Source organism: Mus caroli, chromosome 13 (genome assembly GCF_900094665.2).
Source record: "Mus caroli chromosome 13, CAROLI_EIJ_v1.1, whole genome shotgun sequence".
Taxonomy (NCBI): domain Eukaryota; kingdom Metazoa; phylum Chordata; class Mammalia; order Rodentia; family Muridae; genus Mus; species Mus caroli.
In genome coordinates, this window is record NC_034582.1 from 3043958 (window position 1) to 3064345 (window position 20388).

Genomic DNA, 20388 nt, shown 5'->3' on the forward strand with positions numbered 1-20388 from the left:
ATTGAAACGTCTAAACATTCCTTGGCTTATTCTAGTTGCTGTCTTTATCTTATCTTCACATTGTTTTGTGTGTGTGTGTGTGTGTGTGTGTGTGTGTGTCTGCCTTTGTGCAATCTGAGAGAGAGAGAGAGAGAGAGAGAGAGAGAGAGAGAGAGAGAGAGAGAGAGAGAAACAGACACATCATAAAGGAATAGACCATACTCCTAACGCCCTTCTTCGAGGGCTTGAGTACCTGTGAGAAGCCTTTTCTCGAAGTGATGTATTTGGGGTCAGGACTCCCATACTATCTTGTGGCATCATACACAACCTCTAGAACCCCAGTACTCACTTGATTATCCTCATACGTTACAACTTATAATGCTAAAAATAACTTACTTGCTAGCTTTACTAAAATAATGATTTTCACTGTGATAAGAACCTGCCTTTTGTAATACAGGAAGTTTCAGCTCGTGGTATTCATTTCAACATTGCAACTGTTGTTATTAATAATAGTTTAGCTTACACACAAGCCTTGATATTAGGTCAAATGCTACTTGGAATAAATATTTATACTTTCTGACCGTGTGTGTATTTAGGTTATCCACAGTGAGGCTGTGTCCTGTGAGAACACACTAGCACCTAGTAATTAGGAGATTTATAGAGTATCTATTCCTAAGAGAGAGGTAAACACTATAATATCCCGAGCCTCTGATTCCTGAGCATTCAAAACACGCTTAATAATACCCAGCTGTCTCCCCCAAGATCATAGAGTCCATGTGAAGCCTCATTAAGATGCATCACTCCAGTCCTCCGTAGAAGAAAGGAATATGGTGTGTTTGTAGGCCCCTGAAGGTTCCTCTCGTTACCGTAGTCAAGGATCATTTGAGTTCATCAACAGGAAGATTCTTTAGCTTCAGCCAGGGCTATAGTGTACCGCATCTTGTGTAGGTGTCTTATGGATTTTGAACACAGTATATCACCCTCCATGTTTAAGCTGGAGCCTTTACATGTTTAAACAGATCCCAACTCTCCGTTAGCATTTTATTTTTATAAGTGTAGATTAAGGAAAGGGGAGATGCCAGACTGTTTACATGAATGGGACCAGGGACAAGAAGAGCAATGAGGGCCAAAAGCAAAGTTTGAGAAACTGAGGTCTGAAGTGTCCTGAAGTTTTCCTAGTCCCACCCAAACACTCCCTAAGTGTAGTGAATCCCAAATGTCCCTTCCAGTTAGCCTCACTCAGGCATTGATCTCTTCAGGTCTCCTGGTTTCTGATAAGAGCCTGCTGGGACGTTGCACACCCTAAGACACACCCGTGTCTTCTTTCTAAACTCGAAATGAGCAGAGGAACAAGAGGAGCACATGCAGCGAACCTCAAGTCCTTGCTGGAGCTCTGAGCCGTCCAGGCTGTGCTGGGGATGTCTGTGAGGGGAACACAGCTAATGGTGATATCGTGCAGTTGGGGACTTGGGTTCCTGCTAGTGTAACGTACTTGAAGCACCATCCCAAGAGCCTGAGACACTGGCTGTGTATCATCTGAACCTTTTCCACCTATCACTCTGGTACTACGGATGGACGAAGCAGGTTTACAGTTTCATTTGAGTTAACCAAACAGGACACAGGGTTCACACCACTTCACCCCCACAGGCCTGCACCATGCTCCTCCCCCTCATCTGCTATGCTCCCCAGCCTAAGCCCCACCCCATATCTGCACCAACCTGGTCCAAAACCTGCAAAAGCTAGGTCCTTCACTCATGATCTCCCACCACTCACCTGAGCCTGACTGGCTCCTTACCTGTCTGGGCCCGGTCCCTCATCAGCAAAACTCTACTTATCATCTTCACAACTCCCTCTGCCTTCCAATATCTCCTCTCACCTTGTCCTCACCTGCCCAAGTACCCCAGCACACGCTCCGTCCCTTGGTTGCTTACACTGGGTTCTTACATCACCCTGACCCTCATTGTCCTTCATCAGCAAATGCCTTGTTTCTTTTTGCTCGGGATTGGTTCCTTCCAGCAAAGCCCCCCTATCACTTGCCATCCCACTCCCTCCCTCCCCGCTACCACTTTCGGCTTTCTATTCGTTCTCCCGCCCGTTTTCCTGGACCGCCCATCACTTATCACTCGCTCTCCACCCTCCCATCACCTCGCTCCTCCCCACGACGGAGGACCCTCCCTCCAGCCTATTAGAGACGTCGTCTCCATTCCACCTGTCCAATGAGAGTCTCGAGACCGTTCCCCGCCCCGCGCCGTGCGTCAGGTTAAAGGCAGTCCCACACTGGCCCCACGCTGGTCACATGCCATGTGGCGCTTCAGCGGTCGGCGGGGACTCTGCGCTGTACAGCGACTGAGCTGCGGGTGAGACACTCCTGGTGGCAACAGCGAACGGGCAGAGGCGGGGCCGGTATGAGAGACTTCAGAGTCTCTGCCATCTCTGGGCCTGGGTGACAACCTCTCTGGGGCTCCTGTACCCCCAGACTTCTTACTGGTGCCTTCAGTACCCCAAAACCCTCTTCCGGGCTCCCTAAACCAAGGATTCCTCTGTCCTACTTATACCAGAGGACCCCTGCAGGGCCTGTAAATCGCTCCTCTCTGTGGCGGGGTACAGCACACTTTCCTCAAGAAGCTGCTGTCCCAACTACCAGAGTTGGGGTGACACCGGTACTGCAAGGGGAGCCAGGTCCAGGGCACTGTCCTGACCCACTTTCCCTTCTGGGGCCTTTGGTTTTCCCAGAGAGAGTGGGTGGTCCTGAGTGTGGGATACCAAGGCTGTTTGAAGTTAAGATAGGCTTTGATGCGGATCTTAACTGTGTAATAAACGGCAATTTATGGCTCATTAATATTTGCACCGACTCATTTGTGTTACAAGGCATCCTTTAGGGCTCCATGACAAGCTGCTGTTTTTGTAAACTTATGCCTCCTGGAGTCAAACATTGTGTGGGGACTCGATTTATGAAAAAAAATAAATAAATAAAGGTGCGTTTAAAGAGTGTTTGGCTTTCATGCTAATCCAAACCCTTATGTCAGAGTGTCGCCAAGAGTGAGAGTGTGGGGTTCAGGGAGCTTTTGAACTTAAAGCAGCAGTTTTATTTGTGTATGTAGCTTCCAGAATGTCAAATGCATGAGCCATCCCAGCCTTTTGTCCTTCAGCGTTATCATACACATTCTCTCTTGGTGATCAACAGTTGAATATCTATATCTAGAACTTTCTGTCTGTGAGGAAAACCAGTCAATTTCAACATATTTCCCTGCTGCTGCCAGTGGTGGGGGTTTTGTTTTTTGTTTTTTCCTTCTGCCCTCACAACTTTTAAAAGGGATATTTCTGAGATCTTAGCATAGAAAATGTCATAAACCATACAGTTTGGGAAAATAAGTATTTTAAATGAGTCCATTGATACTAGGCCAGATTGCCCTGACAAGATTGTAACTCTTTGTTTTGTGTGGTCATTTCCGACAGACTTAAAATTTTATGTTTGCTTTTTTCTTTGTAATATCTGTGTACAGTCCTATAGAAAGTTTACCTGCATACTTGGTACCCTGGCCAAGGCTAAAAGCTTAATTGGAAACAAGTCTGAAATGTCCAAGATTTTGGAAGATGCGGGATACAAACTCCTTTTACTCTGTCATCTTTATCCTAGGGGGTTATTTACATATATCACAAAGGTATTCGACCAAACAACTTTCCAGGACTCACTAACTTGGAGAACTTTGTTTAAACCCAGCAGGGTACACCACAGAGTATGGAGGGAGAAGAGTGGCCAAGCCTGTGAACGAGCTCTACAGTATAAAGTGGGGGAGAAAATCCACGGGTTCACTGTAAACCAGGTACCCACTCATCCATCCAGCCGTTTTCTTTACGAATCAGAGACAACAGATTTTGTCCTTGTATCCCTGGGACCTGGTAAGCCTCCGGACACGTACGTGGTGGACGCTCCAGACAGCCTATGATGAAATGATACCCAAGCCTTAATTGTACCCTCATTCCAGATATTAGAAAATGACACCCCAACTCCAGTGGGGCCTCTATATAGTCGAATCCACTGATGTTTCTGCACCTGAGCCTGATCTCTCGCTTCCATCAGTGCAGATGCTATGTGCTGTTCCCTCGTCTGCTCATTCCCATTCTGTCACCAAGTACAGTTGCCTTAGACGGACATAGAACCTTTTTTTTTTCCCTGTCTTACCTTGGAATTGTTAAGAAGAGATCGTAAACCAGTATTTACTTGATTTACGTTAAAAATGTGTTTTGTTGACTCTTTTGCTCGTCTTTGTTTTTTTACTTTTAGATTAAAACTTTTACATTACTTTTTATTTAGTGTAATTATTAGAAAACTGGTATACGTCCGTGAGTTCAGGGTTATTTTTAAATATTTAGCAAGTTTATGGCCAGCCTGAGACAGACAGACACACACACACACACACACGAAAGGAAAATCAACACTTCAAATTTTTGGTCCCAGGCTTTGTACTGTGCTTGATGTTTTAACAAATACAAGAAGAAGGCAGGGCCTGTAAGCTAGAAGTCCTTGTGCAGCTGTAACAGATGGCAGAATGTGATAAGCTTGTAGCAATAAGCAAGGTCAGTGACTGGGAGCATCAGTTCCGGAGAGATGAGTCAGGAAAATGGGTAAGAGTGTCACGCACGCTCTGAAAGGCTATACGGAGGAAGTTAACTTTGTAGTATAAGTCTCTGGTCTTGCTCAGAATGACACGTTCTTCTCCTGATGTTTCAAACTAAAGAGAGACTTGAAAGAAGTGGTAAATCGTGTTTGTCCAGAAAGCCATGATTAGGCAGGTATCACATTATCTCCTGGTTTTAAGGACATTTGATCATCTATCTAAGTAAATCCAGAAACAGTAAACCAGCTATAATTACACAAGTGTCAACAGCCCCCTTTATTCTGTCATTTGTGTGTCAGGGTCTTGTGACGCAGGAGACTTGATTCATATTATATCTCTGTCTGGAACTTCCTGTAGAGATGTGGACAAGTTATGTTCATGGTCTCCAAGAAAAGAGAATGATAATGGTATAGTTATCATATTATGGATGGTCCGTGATTGAAGGAAAGATGACCAGCTGACATGAACGTGTGGCAGGATGTGTGTATATGTGTCTGTCTGTCTGTCTGTCCGTGTCCGTGTCCCTGTAGGTGCCAGAGGTCTTCCTTAGGGGTGTCATCCTCAATCATACTAATATATATATATATATATATATATATATATATACACACACACACACACATACATACACATACATGGTTTTTTTTTGAGTCAGATTTCTATGGGTGAACTCAAATGCTCACTGTAACCAAGTTGAAGGACAACCTTCAACCTCTCCTATCTTCCCAGCTCCTTCTCCCAGGACCTGGGGTTACATGTGTGATCCACCACACTCTGTTTCATGTGGTGCTGAGATTGGAACTCAGGGCCTCCCATGCTGCAGACCCTCTCCAACTGAGTTGCATCTGCAGCCTTGAGACAGGATCTCTCACTAAATCTGGAGTTTACCGATTCTGTTAGGTTGACTGCTGGCCAGTGAGCTACACGACTCTTCCTGTCTCTGCCTCCTTGGTGCTATGATTATAGACATACTCTGTTGTGTCTGGATTTCGGTTGGTCTTGGGGATTGAACTTAGGTCTTCTTACGTGTGCATCAAACATTTCACTGACTTATCTGTCTCCCTAGCCCCCAGAACCCTTTAGCCTATATTAAGGACTCTAGAGACAGTCCAGTATGAAGTCATTTCTCCATCAATCCACTGTTTCCTCCCTGGAGAGTAGGGATCATTCATTTTTATTGCAGGCATTTATGTTATAGTTCACCGGAAAGAACACAGGCACCAGGTGGATCTTGAGAGCATAGACACCAGGTGGATCTTGAGAACATAAAACTTGGCTCAGTAGTCATTAACTCTGAGGCAGGAGGATCTCTGTGAGTTTGGGGCCAGCTTGGTCTACAAAGCCAGGCTCTTATACACAAAAACCCTGTCTCAAACAAGACAAGTAATTAAGACCCAAAATAGTAAGTACGCTCAGTAGCCTTGAATTGGGTCTTAATTTCCACGTCTGTGAGATCAGGAATTCAGATAAGATGGTCTGTCCCTGTAGGTTTCCTGACATCTTGTTTAAGACCAAACAGCCATTTTTTTTTTGCCAGAAAAAGTAACTTAGTTGGCGAAATACTTGAAAGAGAATCTAAGTTGGATCCTCAGAATCCATGTTAGAATAAAACAAAACAAAGAAAAAATAAATTCCCCCTTCCCCCCCCCCCAAAAAAAAAACCCAAGGATGGTATGATATGCCCGTAATCCCCTAACAGAAGAGGTAGGAACAGGAATTGGTGGATTCCCGATGCTCATTAACCAGTCAGCATGGCATACTCGGGAAGTTCCAGAGCAGTGAGCATGCGCACACACAAGAAAAGCTGATGCTCCTATCCTGGTATATTGAGTGAGTCGTGCTGCGTAAGTCTGCTCACAGTCTCCTTCTCCTCAGGTCACTCCTGTCCCCGAGCTGTTCCTGACAGCCGTGAAGCTCAGCCATGACAACACGGGAGCCAGATACCTGCACCTGGCAAGGGAAGACAAGAATAACTTATTCAGGTGTGTGCTCCTTTAGGAGTGTGTTCTTCCATGTCTCCATCTAGCACACCTACCATGCAGCCTAAAATGAGAGGATGCCTTGCCAGGCATGGCAACTCGCCGGGAAACCCAGTACTGGGGAGGCAGGAGCAGGAGCATGGCTGCAAGTTCCAGGCGGTGCTAGGCTACATAGTGAGTTCCAGGCCAGAGTAGGCGATAGTGAGAGAATATTTCCACTTCTCCCTCTTTTCCCAAAGAGGAAGATATATGAATTCATCTAAAGATTCTCTCGTGTAGATACATTGAAATTTTACAGTATGACTGGGTGATTTGTACATGATAGACGCATTTTATTAAAAGATTGTGGTGTGAGAATGATTGTTTTTATTGATTCAGGGTGGCCACGGGTTCGGGAATTACGTTACAGGATATTGGGCTAACCCCTTGTCACCTGTTCACTTTCTTTCCTGTCCCTCAGTGTGCAGTTCCGCACAACCCCAATGGATAGCACTGGGGTCCCCCATGTTCTCGAGCATACTGTCCTCTGCGGCTCTCAGAAGTACCCATGCAGAGATCCTTTCTTCAAAATGCTCAACAGGTCACTGTCCACATTTATGAATGCCATGACAGGTAAGAAGGACATTTTGAATCAAAACCATGTTTTGCACAGACACTATTGCATATGCCAGCAAGATTTTGCTGAAAGGACCTTGATATAGCTGTCTCGTGTGAGGCTAGGCCAGTATCTGGCAAATACAGAAGTGGATGCTCACAGTCATCTATAGGATGGGACACAGGGCCCCCAGTGGAAGAGCTAGAGAAAGTACCCAAGGAGCTAAAGGGGTCTGCAACCCTATAGGTGGAACAACAATATGAACTAACCAGTACCTCCAGAGCTCATGTCTCTAGCTGCATATGTAGCAGAAGATGGCCTAATCAGCCATCATTGGGAGGAGAGGCCCTTGGTCTTTCGAAGACTATGCCCCAATACAGGGGAATGCCAGGGCCAGGAAGTGGGAGTGGGTGGGTTGGGGAGCAGGGCGGGGTGGAGGGTGTATATAGGGGACTTTCGGGATAGCATTTGAATTGTAAATGAAGAAAATATCTAATAAAAATTGTTTAAAAAAAACATGTTTTGGGGGATTTGAAGAGATAGCTCAGCGGTTAAGAGCTCTGACTGCTCTAAGTTCCCCGTAACCACATGGTGGCTTATAGCCATCTGTAGTAGGACCTGATGCCCTCTTCTGGTATGTCTGAAGAGAGCAACAGTATACTCATAGAAATAAAATAAATAGATAAATCTTTAAAAAAAAAAAAAAAGAAAGGAAGGAAGGAAGGAAGGAAAAAAAGGAAAGAAAGAAAGAAAGAGAAAGATGGATGGATGGATGGATGATGTTTGGTCCATCAGACACCAGTAGAGAAATTATTTTCTAGGAACAAGAATAGACTTAATGTTGTACAATATTTTTTAAATTATATTTACTTTATATCCCAACTGCAGTTTCTCCTCCCTCCTCTCCTCCTAGGCCTCTCCCTCTAACTCCCCCACCCTCCTCCAGCAACTCCTCCTCTGTCCTGGGTGGATAGCAATCAGCCATGGCCTATCATGTTAGGTTGTAGAAAGACTAGGCTATTCAGGCTAGAAGAGGCAACCTGGTAGCAGGAGAGGGTCCCAAAAGCAGGCAGCAGAGTCGGAGCAGCCCCTGCTCCCACTGTTAGGAGTCCCACGATAAGATCAAAGCTACAAAACTGTATCATATGTGCAAAGGGCCTAGGTCAGTTGTCTGTCCTCACACTAGGTGAAAGACGTTAGAAGCTGAATGATTTTAGGAAAGATGATTGATTAGATTATTGAAATGGACAAACTAGGGGTGTCAAGATGGCTCAGTTGATAAAGTACTTGCCCCTCAAGCATGAGGACTCATGTTTAGAATGCTAGCACCCACGTGAAAGCCAGGTAGACTGGTGTGTCCTTACAATCCTAATGTAGGAGAGGTGGAGGCAGAAGCACCCTTTGACTTTTCTAGCTGTTCTAGCTGAATCGGCGAGCTCCAGACTTAGCAGAACACCCCGAGTCAAAATATAGCGTGGACAGTCATTGGCAAAAGTATCAGCCTCAACCTGCGGCCTCCACATTCACACAAGCCCCCGCGGACATGCACCTAAGCATGCCAGACATGTACACACTTACACACGTGCACACACAGTTAACAAGTATGTAAATGACATCCGGAGTCTTAGAACAATGGTATGGCAGTGTTTCCAGTAAAGTTCAGAACAGCTGTGGGGCTGGCCCTACAGGCTCTACAGTGTCGTCATTAATGTTTGTAGAGCTTAAATTAGGTCAGTTGCTCAAGCTTATATCAGTTAAACAAGTCAAGCAGCCAATCAAATCAAAGCATAGAGAAGGTGACTGAAGAGTTGGTGCTGATGTCTGTTCTTTGAGACTTGGGGATTTGGGAAAGGCTGAGGCTTGGAGTGATGAGCAGAGTGGAATTAATGCATGTGTGGCTTCTGCTTTCTGTTTTCACCGGAGGGAAATACTTACTGAAGGAAGTCAACCAGTGAGACTTTAAAGTAATGAGTTTCTGCAGGCGTCTCAGATTTCAAAATCTCACGCTTCATTCATTTCTCCCCAGCCAGCGATTACACGATATATCCGTTTTCCACTCAAAATCCCAAAGATTTTCAGAACCTCCTCTCGGTGTATTTGGATGCCACTTTCTTCCCCTGCTTGAGGGAACTGGACTTCTGGTATGTAATGATCACTTACAGGATTCATGCTGCGGTCATCTGCCCACTACCATGGTTTATTTATCCAGTTCTCATTTGTTTAGGCAGGAAGGATGGCGTCTAGAGCATGAGAATCCCAGCGACCCTCAGACGCCCTTGATCTTTAAGGGGGTCGTCTTTAACGAGATGAAAGGGGCATTTGTAAGTGTTCTGCTGCATGAAGGTTATCTCTTAAAGAGATCTGTGTATTTGTATGTAGCATGTTCATGCATGAGTGCGGGCTTTAACATGCCACGTGCATGTGCAGGCCAGAGGGCAGCTGGAGGTGTCGTGTGCTCACCTTCTACTGGGCTCTCCTGTTTTTCACACGAGGCAATCTGGCCCATGGTTCTGTGGAGCATCTCCTTTTCCCCACCTCCTCTCTTGCCGTGGGAGTGCTGAGCTTACAGTACATCGCTAACACACTCAGGTTTATGCGTGTACTGCAGGTTTGAACCCAGGTCATCATGCTTATGCTTTAACCACTGAGCCCTTTGTTAAGTTTTGAAATGTGTGTGTGCTTGCAATATAGGAGACCTATTGTTACTTACTCTCCTCACCTCCCTCCTTAAACTATCTGAAGTCAGTACTGTGAGCGGAACCCTTCAGTGGTAGAAGGGTGGGTCTGGTTTCATTATACCTGATCTGGAGTAGGACAGCCTGCCCTGGCCTGGCCTGCTCTTCCAGAAGTACATGGGGTCGTTCATCAACTCCAAGGTACTCTGATTCCTGTGGCCTCTCTGAATAGCAAACTTGTTATCCTGTAGACTCTATTTGGTATCATTTTGGTCGTGAGACTCCATGGTAGTAAGTGACATCCTTTTGACTGTGGACCAAGGAATTCTCGCTCATCTATCCTTATCCCACCATTACTTTTCTCTCTGACTCAGCTGGGCAGTTGATGAAAGACAAACTGCGCAGTTAAGAGAGCCAGTCCTCAGGTCCCAGCCACAGATTATGAGTAACTTGAATGTGAAGTTAGACTGCGCCTGTGCAGCTCTGGGGTGGCATTTGATTGACAAGTATCTTCATTAACTGATTTATTTTCGATCTCAAGACAGACAATGAGAGGATATTCTCCCAGCACCTCCAGAACAAGCTGCTTCCTGACCACACCTACTCCGTGGTTTCTGGAGGGGACCCACTGTGCATCCCGGAGCTCACGTGGGAGCAGCTGAAACAGTTCCATGCTACTCATTATCACCCAAGCAATGCCAGGTAGTGTTGGGTGTAGAGGTTTGGTCGTAGATCAGTGGATAGTTGACCTGTATGCATTCTTACATCAAGTGATATATGGCTTCAAATTTAGTGAAGAAACATATGCTGAACAGATCCGTAGCTCTGGGTGAGATTGGAGTGTTTTAGTTTACCGACAGACCATTGTAAACGTCAACAGCCATAACTCTCAGTTGGCAGTGTTTAGTGGTTACAAACCACCTTTAGAGTCACCTCTGCTGGAGTCCCAGTTCCGCATCCTGGTCTGTGTCACGGCCAACTGATGCATAGGTTGTGAATGGTAGTGTCCACGCTGAGACTAATGCTCACCATACTCATGAAGGCTTCCGTTGTCTTTGGCAGAAATGAACTTTATTTTTGTTGTTGTTATTAGTTTTGTGTGTTTTGCACGTGCTTGCATATGATTCAGCAGGTTGGTTTTGTGTTGTTTTATTTTTTGAGACAGGGTCTCATTGTGTAGGTCTGGCTAGTCTCAAGTTCACTATATTGATCAGGTGGCCTCAAACTCAGCGACATCCACCTGCTTCTGACTTCTCTAAGTGCTGGGATTAAAAGCATCTGCCACCATACCTGGCTGATAGTTGAACTTTAAATGATAGCTCTGATAGGAAAGACAGATGCCTCTGGTATGTGTAGTCTTTTTTGCTGATGGTTACCTAAGTATAGTGCATTAAAAACATGAAATCTAGTCATTGTAGCCTGAAGTTGAGGTTTTTGAAGTTCCTTATTTTGGGCTGTCAATCTTAGTTACATTCTTATATATCTTGCCTGTCATGGGAACTCATTTGCCTTCTGCAGTGCCTTTATAGCAGGTGAAAAATAAAGCTAAATACTTTTCGTTTCGTTTAACCAAATCTTCCTGCTTGCTCTGTGTAGCTTAAAACCAAAATGTAGTCCTATATGCAGTTGATATTCATGGGAAGATCAGCTGGCATATACTGGTACCCTCCATGTTATGCGAAAGCCTTGGGTGTTCATTGGTGCCCCTCTCACGCTAGTGAGTGCTGTGTTCCCTGGACTTTGTAGGTTCTTCACTTACGGCAATTTTCAGCTGGAAGGACACCTGAAGCAAATTCACGAAGAAGCCCTGAGTAAATTCCAGAGATTGGAGCAGAGTACAGCGGTGCCTGCCCAGCCGCACTGGGACAAGCCTGTGAGTGTCCCACCAGCTTTTATTGGTGTGTCCCTCATGCCTGTGAAATGGACTGAAGCGCACACTGGGACTGTGTAGTACAATGATGGTTTGAGAAATTGCCCTGGGCTGCACAGTACGCTTTGCAAGACTGAGAGCATGATTATTGGTAAAAGCTGACTTCCTGCCAAGTGTGTGCCACGTCCAGATAATCTGTGCTTGTTTAAGACCCTTTGTGCTCTGTGTCTGCCTGAAGTGTCATATCATTTTGCAGAGGGAATTCCATATAACATGTGGCCCAGATTCACTAGCTACGGAGACTGCCAAGCAGACAACTGTCAGCGTTAGCTTCCTCTTACCAGAGTAAGTATGTGTTGTGAAATTTATTCTTGAGAGAAGAATAAGGAAATAGACAGATTAGAAGGCTAGGTAATTCTCCGGGGCTAATGTGATGAACAGGTGGGAGGGTTAAAAAAATCAATTAAGTTTTAGGAATAAAGAACAAAGATCAAGGTTTTAATAACATCAGAAGTGGAGTTGGGAAAAGAAATTTTGCCAGCCAATTAGAGAAAAGGTTTCTTTTTAATTATATACACACACATACACACACACATACATACACATTTTCTCTCTCACAAATACACAAACAAACATACACAACACACACATACACACATACAGACACACAAGCACACACATACAAACATTCATACACGCACACAGACACACACACACATACATTCATATGGTCTCTATAGTTCAGTCTGGCTTAGAATTGCCTATGTAGCCAAGGCTGACCTTGAACTTCTCCCTGCCTCTGCCTCTCAAATGCTGTGATAGTCAGTGTGTGACACCACTCCTGGTCTTTAATTCAGTGCTGGGAAGTAAACCCAAGCTTTCAAGCATGCCAAGGCGAGCACCCTACCAACTGACCCACATTCCCTTTCCTAATTAGTATATATTACTGTGAATTAATTAGGTAGTATTAAATGCTTCCAGAAAAGAGCCTGGTTTTAATTGTTTAGCTTTTGGGTGAGGGTGGAAGGAGGAGCAAAGGTCATGCCAGGAATAAGTATCGGCTTCTGTGACGTGTGTGTGTGTGTGTGTGTGTGTGTGTGTGTGTGTGTATACAACTACAAATGCACATGTGTGCATGCACACAAATTTTTAAAGAAGAAAATATGCCACTACTGCCAGGGATGGATCTGGGGGACATGAGAAGTGTGGGGAGACTGGGAGGGGTAGAGGGAGGGGAAACTGCCATCAGAATGTAACATTTGAGAGAAGAATAAAAAATTAAAATGTTTGAGTGTGTGTGTGTGTGCACGCGTGCACACACACATACACATATATGGATAGCTACTAGGAGATTTTTTTTTTAAATGTTCTCTTATATTGCCCCCCTCAATGAAGTATCACTGACACATTTGAAGCCTTCACCTTGAGCCTTCTGTCTTCCCTCCTGATTTCTGGACCCAACTCCCCCTTCTACAAAGCTTTGATTGAGTCTGGACTCGGCACAGACTTTTCTCCTGATGTTGGGTAGGTTGGCTGTATTCATTTGGTTGTATTTGATTAGTTTGACATAAACAAGTAGGATTCAATGTAGGTGATGGGTTGGTTTGATTTAAATTGACCTGAGTAATTTAGTTAATTTGATTAATTGACTGATTTGTCCAGATGGCCTTGGCATTTTCAGTCCCCCTGCCTCAGCCTCTGGAGTAACTGGGATTATAGGCCTGTGGTCCAAGGCCTGGATTTATTGGTCTTTTACATTAATACCACTTGCTTTGGGCTTTAAAATTCATATCATCAAGCATTCCTTAAAATATTAAGGCATTGTAAAACAGCAGTTTATTGTTTCTAGAATTATTTTATCATAACATAAAAGGTTAGGTATACTGACTTATTTAAAAAGGTATGAGTGTACATGTGACTAGCTACATACAGGAAGCAAGTGCCTGAGAATATCGGTTTAATGCGTTCTCTAGTGAGACGTGATGAAAAAGGCTTCAGTCCTGATGTCAGTGAAGTACGTCCCAAATGACAGTGCTTGGTTTTTGATAGTCTGCCTGTTTCTGCTTTCTAGATATAATGGCTATACACGGGAGGCTTACTTCAGTGTCGGGCTTCAAGGGATCGCAGAGAAAGATGTCAAGACGGTCAGAGAGCTCGTGGACAGGACAATTGAAGAAGTTATAACCAGAGTGTGTGTGTGTGTGTGTGTGTGTGTGTGTGTGTGTGTGTGAGAGAGAGAGAGAGAGAGAGAGAGAGAGAGAGAAAGAGATGGCAGCCTGCTTCTACCCTTCCTTCATGAGTGCTCTGTGGGAAGGAGTCTGAGCCATCTCTACCTCTAGCCTCTTGATGTCATGAGACATGTGTTGGTTCAGTTTAGTTCTTACGTATTTGAGTTTTATCCTGGATTTCTTTCTGGCATGGCGTGGTGTGACATTTTCATGTATTTCTATGATTCGACCTTATTTTTCTTTCTCATTATCACACCCCAGTCCTTGCTGTCTTTCTTTTTCCAATATGTGCGCACGTGTGTGTGTGTGTGTGTGTGTGTATGTAATATATCACTTGTGTAATCGTCTCATTATTGCCTCTGCCACCGTGTGCCTCCGAGACCTCTCTCTGTTTCAGCATCTCATTTATTAATTTGTGTGTCTCTTTATTTTTTTTTTTTTTTAGGAAAGGATTTGAAGATGATCGAATTGAAGCTCTGCTTCATAAAATCGAAATTCAAACGAAGCATCAGTCAGCCAGCTTTGGCCTGACCCTGACGTCAGTACGTGATCTTTTCACCACCGCTGCTTTCTCTTCTGTGTTGTGTATTGTTCCTTCTTTCTTTTTATTTTCTTCTTTTCAAATATTTTAGACAAGATTCTGCCATGTCGCTGTGACGGCTGTAAGCTTAGTTGTCCCTTAGCCTCCTGGTTGCCAGGGTTACAGGCATGCAGGACAACCACCTTACTAGAACTGTGGTTCTTCACAGCACTGAACATATTGGTTAATACTAACAATTGATTTTCATCTGAGTCTTGAAACTTCTACTATCCTGAATCAAATACAAATATACTTCTGATTTAGTTTTATTTTTTATTCGTTTTAAAGATCTTTTAAAAGTGTATGTGTATGAGTGAATGCTTATGAGAATTTATGCTCACTGTGCATTCAGGAGCCGCTAGGGGCCAGAAGAGGGTATTTGATCCCCTGGGAACCAAACATGGGTCCCCTGCAAGAGCAGTCACTTTCCTTACCACTGAGCCGTCTTGCCAGCCCTTTTTTGTTATCTTTCAATTAGCTTGCTTAATTGGCTGATTGTTTTGTTTTCTTTTATCGGCTTGGGAGTGTATATGTAAGTGTGCAGGCTTATGTGTGTATGAAGAAATGTGTGTATGTGTATCTGGGTGTGTATGTGGAGGCTGGAGGGCAAGCTCAGATATTGCATCTTAGCTTCTGTCCACTATTTTTTATTTTTCCTTAAGACCAGTCGCTCACTGGCTTCTCATCTCATAGGCAAGGTTGACTGGACCGTGAGCCATAGGTGCTCACCTGTCTCTGCCTTCCCAGCATGCATCACTGTACTTGGCTTTTTTTCTTCTTCATGTGGGTTCTGAAGATCACACAAAGATGGACGTGTTTGCAGAACAAGTGCTTCACCAACCAAACTATCTGACCAGCACCTTAATTGGATATTTTGGGATATTATGTTTTTATATGAAATAGATTTTTTACACAGCTAACATATTATGTATCGAAAACAAAATAGAGTTAGTAGGCCTCTCTCCAAACAAGTAATGATTTAAGAATTTTGTTATAAACCGTTATTTCTTAGGGCTGGGCAATAATAGGGATTAAACACAGGGCTTGAACATAACAGAAAATTGCTATCTCGAGCCTTTGGCCATGCGGTTTTTAAGTGGACAGTGGTATCATGACAGACTGTCATGCATTTTATGTTTGTGGGGGAGGGGAAGGGGCCCAGCCTAGCTTTTCTGAGGGATAACAGTGCATCCTGTATCTAAAATTCTTTGTTGTAGTATATAGCTTCTTGCTGGAACCATGATGGGGACCCCGTGGAGCTCCTGCAGATTGGAAGTCAGCTGACTAGATTTAGGAAGTGCCTTAAGGAAAATCCAAAATTTTTACAAGAAAAAGTAGAACAATATTTTAAGGTAAGAAACTTAGAGAGTCTATCATCTGTAACTTGATAGTTAGATTTTAAAATATTGAAAAATGTGACATTGCAAATTGTGAAATCAAGATCTTAGTCTATGTAAGTAGTTTCTGCTTATAGGTTTTTTATATGTATGTGTGTCCCTATGTTTGTAATAAGAAATATGGCTACATATACAACTTAAATCCTACTTTTGAGATTATAGTGCAAGTTCAGTCCTTAGTTACAGTACGTGCATGTATAGAATGGATTATTTGATGCTTATTTCCCTGCTTTTAGCAAGTTGTGCTTTCTGTCTGTTTTCTCGTATACTCTACTTAATTTCCGAGTGTCACAGTGACCTATTTTGAAAGCTTTCTTGTCATAATTCCATGATTTGGGACAAGGAATATAATAATTTGACCTATGATTTCTCTGTCTTCTATATATATCCACCCCTCACACACTTTGATTGAGTTGAGCCCTGGCATACACTCAAGCTAGCTTTGAACTTTCAACCTTCCTGCCTCTGCCTCCTGGGTGTTGAAATTACAGATAAGCACCATCACTTGTAGCTGCTGTGAGTTCTTACTGGAATCTAATCCATCCCCTCTCCTTGTAGAGTTACAATTGAGCATCGTGTATATATGCTCAACTGTTGAAGGAAATAACAAAAGCATTTTAAGAACAGATGCTTTATATTTGTTCAGTGTCAGTTTTGTCCATGTAACTTATAAGCCAATAAATTGTTAGTTTCCTTCCCGAGGTGGATGGGGTGGCACTTGCCTGGGATCCCAGAGCTAGGGAAGCAGACGCAGGACGATCAGGAGTCAAAGGTTATCCCTATCTCTGTGGTTAAGTTTGAGGCCATCCTGGGCTATCTGAGACCCTGTCTCAAAACAACAAATGAAAACTTGTAGTTCTAGCCTTTCAGGAATTTATAGTGCTAGATAAAAATTAATTTTTAAGTTGTCTTAACTTTTATGTAATTCAAGATATTAGAAAGTGCAGGTTTTCTTTATAATCAAGATGTACATTTTGGGAAACACGGGGATTACAGTAGGCCTAATTGCAAAACCAGTGTGTATGGCTCATGTACTGACCAGAGAACAGGTTTGCTTGTGAGGGTTCCTATGGCCTGCATGGCCCTGGCTGCCAAACAGCCCTAATGAAGTTCTCATCATTGAGAAGGTGGGTAAGCAGAACTGTAAGCCCAAGTCACGCTGCTCTCAGATGTTTTAATTTGTTCAGATCTAGTGTCTCCTAATCGTGTTTTAAAATGGGTTGTTGTTGCCATGGTTCCCATAGAAGAATCAGCACAAGCTGACTTTATCCATGAAGCCAGACGACAAGTATTATGAAAAGCAAACTCAGATGGAGACAGAAAAGCTGGAGCAAAAGGTGAATTCTCTCTCCCCGGCGGACAAGCAGCAGATCTACGAGAAAGGTCAGAGGGATTCGGGGTGACGGGACTTACTTGGTTGGATGTGTAGGAGGGATCCGATTTGTATGACTGGCTTGATGTTCCTTGGGCATGAACTCGGGGCACTGTGCGAGCGAGCAAGGCAAGTGCTGCCCCTCAGTCAGCTCTGTCTCCAGCCTTGCACTGTTGCTTCTGAGATGATGTCTTGGCACTGGCCCTGAACTTTGCATCTCCCTGCCTCTGGGTAGCTGGGATTACAGGCTTGTGCCTCTCAGCCTGGAAACACTGTTAATTTCATCAGTTGTTCTCAATCAAAGGCCACTGTGTGTATCTTCCCCTCCACCACCACGACCCAGGAATAGCAATGCTTGACAATAGGACATTTTGTCTTGCTTTTAAGGCCACCTATCAGTCTTAAATGCATGTGCATCCTCCATCCTCCATGCAGCCCTAGTGAACTTTTTACTCCTGATAGCTACAGGAAAGGTATTTTTGAACACAAACAGACTTCAGCTATGTCATAATGGGTTCCAACCGTGACATTTGGCCATATCAGAAAATTGACACTCCAGTTCATTTACTTACATCAGCTCATAGTTCCAGGCTATGAGGGATCATAGGAGGGAAGTTAGGGTGACAGGGAAGTACAACAGCTATCACAGCCCATCCAGAGTCAAGATCAGAGTGCAGAGTGTACTCGCATGCCCACTTGCCTGTGCTCAGCTAACTTTCTTCCCTCTTAGGCAGTTCAGAGCCCAACTCAGGAATGGTGGCACCTACACTCAAAGTAGGTCTTCCTACCTCAGTTAACTCAAGACAATTCATCACAGACATTCCCAAGGCATCCTGGTCCAGGTGACTCCAAGTTGAAGGCTGAAGTAGGGCAGTAACACAAGACATTAATGATAACACTCACATTACAGGAGGTGTGTTTCCTGTACACATGCTCTGCAGAGCCCCTTTAAAGTGGGCACAGCACCGGTGCCTTCAATGGTTGTTTCAGGCAGTGGAGTTTTAAATCATGTGACTCAGTATTTGGAAATTTTATGAGTTAAAGCCGAGGCAGAAAATGCCTGGAGATAGGAAAAGGCTTATTAGGGTTAATAGTCAATGTCGGACTGGCATGAAAGACGAAAGTCCTCACCGCAAGGGACCTTGTGCTTTGAGGAAAGGGAAAAGAAAAGCAGCTGAGCGTCTCAGTTATTGACTATGAGTGTACACAGCAAGGAGCACTGGGCTGCCAGGGTAACTGCAGAATCTCGCAGTGATATCGCTTTGCCTAGGCGTGGTGCGGCAGGTCCCTTATCCGCTGTGATGATCATGTCCTCTCACCTTGGCTCAGAGTGGCTCATGCTGGATCTTGGATAATGCAGAGTAGTATATCCAGACCCTACAACCCTAAACCTCACAGGCCGGTTCCTTTGGGTTTTGTTTTCACTTTTTGTTTGTTTCTTATCTGTTTTTTACACTTTAGGTTTAGAACTACAGACGCAGCAAAGTAAACATCAGGATGCCTCCTGCCTCCCAGCATTGAAAGTCTCGGACATTGAGCCCTCCATGCCTTTCACCAAGCTTGACATCGGCCTTGCAGGTCATCATCAGGCCATTCCCATGGGGGCCTGGCTTCTGGGACTGTGTTAAATAGCACTTTGCCATGGGTCAGATGTTCTCCAGAAAACATCTCAATGAGCAACCTGTTTGTAGAGCTCTGTTGTTTGTATGCCTTGCAAATTATTATTGCTTGGTTTGTATGTGCAGGTATATATGCATGCGTGTGCTATGTGTGTGTGTGTGTGTGTGTGTGTGTCTAGGCCAAAGGCCACTCTTGGGTTTAATTCCTCAAGTGCCATCTACCTGTCCTCACTGGTACTTGGGGTTTGGAGTCCAGCCAGGTTGTAGATGGAGAGAGGCACCTGTCTCCATTCCCAGCTCAAGGCTTACCAGTGTGTACCTCCACTCCTGTCCCCCACCCCCTTTTAAGTAGATTGTGAGGATCAAACTCAGGCCCTTGTTTTCACTGAGCCTTTCCCAGTCCTTGGGAATTATTTCAGCTTTAGTGAGGATAGATTTCTGTCGTCACTAAGAAGCCTTGTGTATTCCTGTGCGTAGATTTGAGGGCATCAGGGCCATTCCCTGCTCCTGGGATGATCAGGTGAGGGTGTGAGTTAGCCAGAGGTTGAATTCAGAATGGCTTTTGTAGGAATCCTCCAAGCCCTTACTGCCAGCTACCTCTTTAACTTGGCTGTTACCAGTGAAGAGGGTGTGGAGGGAAAAGGCCTGGAGTGCTCTTGACCTCCCACTTCACTGCTTCTGGGATCCCAGGCTTGCTTGTGGCTGGTGGCATGAGACACAGTTATCTCTAGGAGAGCATTTTCCTGGAAAATGATAGTTTTTATTGATTCAGACCAGGGTTGGGCTTCAATGTACAGCTGTGGAGGCTAGGATGGGATTTGATTTGATATGATTTGATATGAACTGAGAGTCTCCTGTATGCTAGGCAAGCATTTGGTGACAACCCCAGGATAGGTACACTGTTTCCAGTGAGGCATCTCCAACCTGCCTTGCGTATTTTAGTGGTGATTATCTCACTTGTCATGTCGGATATATTTGTGTATGCAGCTGAGAGAGAGTGGGTGTGTGTTTCTAGAAATTGGGGTTCATGTTTTGATCTTTTAATCTACAGATTCTTTGTATTTTTCCATTTTCATATGTGTGTGTGTGTGTGTGCATACATGCATGTGGGAATGTGTGGGAACGTGTGTGCATGTCGAGGATGATACTGGGAATCATTCTCCACTGACTTCGTGCATTGTTTATTAAGGCAGGGTTGAGCGCTAGGACTACTCTTGCTAGACAGCCTTTTCTGGGGAGTCCCACCTCCAACCTTCACAGCTAAAACTGCAGGCAGCTGCTATGCCCATGTGACATTTTACATGTCTTGTCTGTCTGGAGATCCAAACTCTGGCCCTCACGCTTCTGAGGCAGGAATCTTACCTACCGAGTAATCACCCAGCCCCTCGTATATTTTATTTAGAAGTAAATCTCGTTAAGTGTCTCTAATAAGTTTCTATTTCTTTAATAGGGACAATAAATCAGTCATCAACCAG

At 44.3% G+C, this 20388-nt stretch overlaps 1 protein-coding gene across 2 annotated transcripts in view; it reads left to right on the forward strand.

Annotated features, from left to right (window-relative positions):
• Nucleotides 1-2256: 2256 nt before the first annotated feature.
• The window catches only part of Pitrm1 (pitrilysin metallopeptidase 1), a 32841-nt gene continuing 14709 nt past the window's right edge, over nucleotides 2257-20388 (forward strand). The window contains exons 1-15 of one of the 2 annotated variants that reach the window (XM_021180213.2): nucleotides 2257-2336; nucleotides 3701-3803; nucleotides 6474-6580; nucleotides 7038-7189; nucleotides 9199-9313; nucleotides 9397-9493; nucleotides 10389-10549; nucleotides 11594-11720; nucleotides 11974-12062; nucleotides 13113-13241; nucleotides 13789-13908; nucleotides 14391-14487; nucleotides 15743-15877; nucleotides 17167-17305; nucleotides 18756-18872. In XM_021180213.2, the coding sequence (XP_021035872.1) occupies nucleotides 2281-2336; nucleotides 3701-3803; nucleotides 6474-6580; nucleotides 7038-7189; nucleotides 9199-9313; nucleotides 9397-9493; nucleotides 10389-10549; nucleotides 11594-11720; nucleotides 11974-12062; nucleotides 13113-13241; nucleotides 13789-13908; nucleotides 14391-14487; nucleotides 15743-15877; nucleotides 17167-17305; nucleotides 18756-18872 (1744 nt within the window). In that variant the 5' untranslated portion in view covers nucleotides 2257-2280. The remainder of the gene's footprint in view (nucleotides 2337-3700; nucleotides 3804-6473; nucleotides 6581-7037; nucleotides 7190-9198; nucleotides 9314-9396; nucleotides 9494-10388; nucleotides 10550-11593; nucleotides 11721-11973; nucleotides 12063-13112; nucleotides 13242-13788; nucleotides 13909-14390; nucleotides 14488-15742; nucleotides 15878-17166; nucleotides 17306-18755; nucleotides 18873-20388) is intronic. The other variant, XM_029468169.1, reaches the window with a different exon arrangement.